At 32.1% G+C, this 5,256-nt stretch overlaps 1 protein-coding gene across 2 annotated transcripts in view; it reads right to left on the bottom strand.

Annotated features, from left to right (window-relative positions):
* Window positions 1–1,271: 1,271 nt before the first annotated feature.
* The window catches only part of LOC128209519 (uncharacterized), a 7,783-nt gene continuing 3,798 nt past the window's right edge, over window positions 1,272–5,256 (bottom strand). For both annotated transcript variants that reach the window (XM_052913575.1, XM_052913583.1), the window contains one exon: window positions 1,272–5,256. This exon is cut by the window's right edge and continues 849 nt beyond it. In XM_052913575.1, the coding sequence (XP_052769535.1) occupies window positions 4,673–5,256 (584 nt within the window). In that variant the 3' untranslated portion in view covers window positions 1,272–4,672.

The following is a 5,256-nucleotide window of genomic DNA, read 5'->3' as shown; positions in this document are numbered from 1 at the left end:
CCCTACATATTTGGCTGACATTTTTTTTATCTCTATTAACAAAGGGGTCCTTGAGGCCTTAACATTTCTATGTAATATTCAACATTTAACTTTTTAGATTTCGAAACATTTGGAGATCAAACAAAGCGTATCATGTGGCAATAATACTGCGTGCAAAATAATCATAGATACTACGATACTTCAAAAAGTTTTGTTTTTGGTATTCCGTACTGATGTTGTCATTTTACATCAGAACTTGTATTGAAACATATTGATGTGAAGTTTTATTGCATATTAACCTGTAATTTTCTTTGTATTTTTATTAGCACGCATCTCAACGGCTCAACAGGATGTTTAGTAAAAGTATCCCAATAAAGATTTCCCGATATCAATATTAGTACAAGCTTAATATTTGCCATGTATTTAAATATAAAAAAAACATGTGTTTTGATTAAAACATATTTTATTCAACATATACAAACAAACTACACAGAGTATGCACACAAACATATGTTTTGTTCATGGGAAGTTCATTTTATCATCCAAAAACTTTTTTTGTAACATATACTAATCAATAATCAAATGTTATGTTATTAACAGTACTTGTTAACATGAAAAGATTGACATAAATTGTAACTGTTTTAAAGATGCACTCTTACTCCCAAATAAGATTTACCACCATTAATACAATTGCTTTAATTAACCAAAAAGGAAGAATAAATTTTAAAATCAATAGTTTCTATGAAGGATACCGAGTTTAATTTGTATGAAAGGGGCAGAAAACACGGCATTTCGACCTTATGAGGCGAAAGTAGATTGAAGTAAATCCTTTAGCACTCACCAATCATTTAATATTTATGCATATTCAGCTATAAATATACGGTTACAATCTTGTTATCAGTAATTTATATTTTCCATAAATGCATTTTTTAAGAAGTAGTTCAAGGATTATTACTAAAAATTTATGTTTGTTATACATGTGTATGTATTGATTTTGAATAAGAGTGTCGCTTTAATAAATATGATTGTTGAAGGTTAAACCAAAAGTAGCTTAAGCTGAAAACATTTCAGTCTTAATATAATGTTTATGTATACACAATATCCATGTAAGAGAAATTGTAAGAGGAAACACATGTTACGTGCAAGTACTTATATAACATTATACATGTTCTATAAATATTAACTTAGTTTTAAGACAATAAGACCAATTACATGATATTGTTACGTCCTAATTCTAGTCGACTGAATTAATGCATTAAATTTGCTTAACGTTATTTGAAGTAAAAAATATGAAGGCTTTACATCAATTGTTTATTGATCGTAAGTGCACGTACACAAATACATCTATACGATACGTAATAAAATGTGGATAATACGTAATACTTAGGATAAAATTAAAGCCAACACTTATGATATATAAATTTGTTCAAATGAAATAAATGTTACATAATGATACAACTAAGATAATGCAACAATCTTACAATGATAAAACTTAGATAATGCAACAATCTTACAATGATAAAACTTAGATAATGCAACAATCTTACAATGATAAAACTTAGATAATGCAACAATCTTACAATGATAAAACTTAGATAATGCAACAATCTTACAATGATAAAACTTAGATAATGCAACAATCTTACAATGATAAAACTTAGATAATGCAACAATCTTACAATGATAAAACTTAGATAATGCAACAACATTACATTGATAAAACTTAGATAATGCATCAATCTTACAATGATAAAACTTAGATAATGCAACAATCTTACATTGATAAAACTTAGATAATGCAACAATCTTACAATGATAAAACTTAGATAATGCAACAATCTTACAATGATAAAACTTAGATAATGCAACAATCTTACAATGATAAAACTTAGATAATGCAACAATCTTACAATGATAAAACTTAGATAATGCAACAATCTTACAATGATAAAGTTAGATAATGCAACAATCTTACAATGATAAAGTTAGATAAAGTATAAACTGCAAACAAAAAACTCAATGAATCGGCACTATCAAGACTCACAGAAACAAACACTGTTCTTAATAAAGGTAATCAAGCAATATATGTCTAGTGCAAGTATTGACCTAGCTTAGGTTTGGCATTGGTCTTTCATACATTGTATAATTACAAAGGGTTTTCTATATTTTATACTTCATATTAACAAATATGCGAATTTATTCATTATAGTGACTGTCCATTTGAAAAAAACAACAACAGAACTGTAACATTTGAGTGGTATACTTAAAGAAGGTATCGTTTGGTCTCTCAAAAAGCACTGTAACAGTTCAAAGATTCTTCCGTTTAACTGACATTTTTCGGATTGGTTTTGATCTAAATTTTGGACAAATAAAAGTTTTAACCGGAGAGGGTAATGCAAACAGTTTTTACCAAGTATCTATTAGTTCTCCATTAGTCCTCCAATGTAGATGAATACAACAGTTTAATCTAGTAGACATATATTTGATGTGACATAATTATTTGTAAGCTTATGTAGCAAAGACTTAGATGATTTTTTAAATATCGTGATTTTTCGTCGAACGCCATTTTTACCACAATACAAACCTCTCTGGCAAAAAAGCAATTTCCGAATGGGCTAATATTTTGATAGTGCACCGTTATCCACAATCAGATCACGCTCGGTTATTTTCTCGAAGCCATACCTTTGTTTTCCGATTACCATTGTCATATGGCTTTTATTCTTTGTGTATGTAATGAGAAGCTCGCTGGACGTAAAAATAAACCTATTTTGAGTTGATTTAAGTTGTGTTGATAACCAATCGGAACTCATCCGCCTGTTTTCGACTGCCATTTACTCACATGTTATAGAATTTTGCGCAAGATGTTAATTTAAAGCACAAAATTGGATGTCTTTGAATTTCATCTGACGACAATTCAATTAAATCTGGGATGATAATACGATAAAATACCAATATACAGAAAACATTTGATCACACCTTTTCTGTCAATCAGTAAACATCTCGTCCCAAATATCACGCCAATTCTTTTTGTGTCAATCTCGATGTCAACCCATTTTTTTCACAAAACTGCATGACATGATTCAAAATGGTTGCGATAGATATTTGAAAATGATATAAATGTTGGCGCGATAATTGGACCTGGGGTTGGTTAGCTATCAGCATTCTTACCGCACACATGATTGTATTTACGCCGGCAATCGTTTTTCAAAATTATGATCTGTTTGAAATGTAAACAAACTCATAATTCATCTTCCTTGAAACATTTTAAACCGCTCACGAATGCAATATGTTTGTAGACCAGTGTGTGTATACCACGTGATAAATTACGTCATATATGCTACGTCGGAAGGCAATATTTTGCTTAAAATAAAGACTTAAATCAAAGATAACTTTTCGCTTACTTCACCATTTTAAATGAAACAAATGCCAGTCTATGCAGCTTAAATAGCCCCACCTTTGTTTTATAACCGGAGTTTGATAAGGTGATTAGTTTCATCAAACATTCGACAAACCTGTTTCCCTAACAATGTTTTGACAGTGCTCCGTCAGACGGCCGTATCGTGAAAAGGTTTGTCGAAGTGTTATAAGAAACTAAACTCTCAATTAAAATTTGGTAAAAGACCGAAGGCGGAGCTCCGTAAGCTGCATAGACTGCGCTATGTTTCATTTAAATTGGTAAAGAAAATGAAAAGTTATCATTGTTTTAAGTCTTCAATTAAAGCAAAATATTGCCTTCCGACGTAGCATTTATGACGCAATTTATCACGTGGTATACACACACTGTAGACTACCTGTATCAATGCATGGTAGGCTGTACAACAGAATTTGCATATGTTATGAACTCCTGAATATCTTGTGGATTTATTTTGATTGGTCAAAATGCATATGAGGATGTATTTGCAAGTCACAAACTGATATAATTTTATTCATTTTTATATTTTATTTTAGGAAACTGAAATTCAAACACGTATTCATAACTCATGATCAGTTGAGGGGATATGAAGAACAAATTTCGTGTAAGAGCGAATTGATAACACAAGTGATACAAAAACCTTAAACGACGGGAAAATAGTCTGGTGTGATTTTTTGTATGCCAGGATGATTTTTTAAAATATTTCTATCGTTAATACCTCAGAACTAATTTTTATTAACAGAACTTCGTACAAACATGATTTTGGTTCGTGATATTGAGCGATTGTGTACGGAGTACTCTGAGCTCTAGGGGCTGATACCCAGAAATCCAACTTTGGTATATTCTGTTTTTTTTGCAACGCAGGATTCAGGCAGAAAATGAAACAGTAGTCAGCACTCAATAGGGAAGTGTGCAAGGGCGGATCCAGGAATTGATGTTAGAGGGGGCGTAAGTTAGGGGCGCAAAATTTTGACATGCGCTCTTCCCTAAGAACCTACATTAATATGGTTTAAAATGTTGGTATGTGAATTGGGGTATTCCCACATAAACATTTAAGCAATTCTAGTCGGAAATGGTGCATTTTGAGCGTGTTTTATAACTTTTTATTCTCTGATTTTGACATAAAAAGTAAACTTGGACGATTTTAGGGGTGGGTGGAGGGGGCGCCAGGTGCGTCCCCCTTGAATCCACATATGGGGTGGTTATATACTCATGTGGATTTCTAATTGGCATAATATATGTGTTAAGAATTCATTAAGACCTTCTGGAAGGGATAACCAGTTAAACCTGCTCGATGTGATTCGTTGACCCAATGTAAGCATTATTTGTTTGACCAGGTTCTTGCGCAAGATGTCCATTCGCAGTCGCAGTCATATCTATTTTCTTTTCCACTTTATATGACCATGTTTTTCCTGTATTCGGCCCAAAGATACTGAGAAGCGTTGGAATAAATAAACAACCGACAAACAAAGCTACCACAATGCTTGAACCAAACCCTTTGAAAATGGTTACAAATACAAATGATTCATTGGTGAACATAACCATAAGGCCAAGTAATGTAGCAAACAGCGTGTTAAATAATAAGGAAGTTGTCCCGACTAACACATTATAGGTTCTGGAAGCGATATCAGTGCCTTCTGACTCAAAATACGACAGGTGACTATAGACAATCACATTGCAACTGTATGTTGCACCAAATATTAGAACGATTGAACAAACAGACGTGATAGAAACATCAAGAACATTGATTAAACCAAATATTCCTACACAAGCGAAACCATACCAAATACAGCCATAAACTGTAAGTACAGGGTCTCTACATATAAAAAAAATAGTCACGACAATGCCAAGACACTCTACACCCA

This window comes from Mya arenaria, chromosome 2 (assembly GCF_026914265.1).
Source record: "Mya arenaria isolate MELC-2E11 chromosome 2, ASM2691426v1".
In the NCBI taxonomy this organism is placed as follows: domain Eukaryota; kingdom Metazoa; phylum Mollusca; class Bivalvia; order Myida; family Myidae; genus Mya; species Mya arenaria.
Note: the sequence above shows the minus strand (reverse complement) of the source record. Positions and strands in the feature narration are given on the sequence as shown.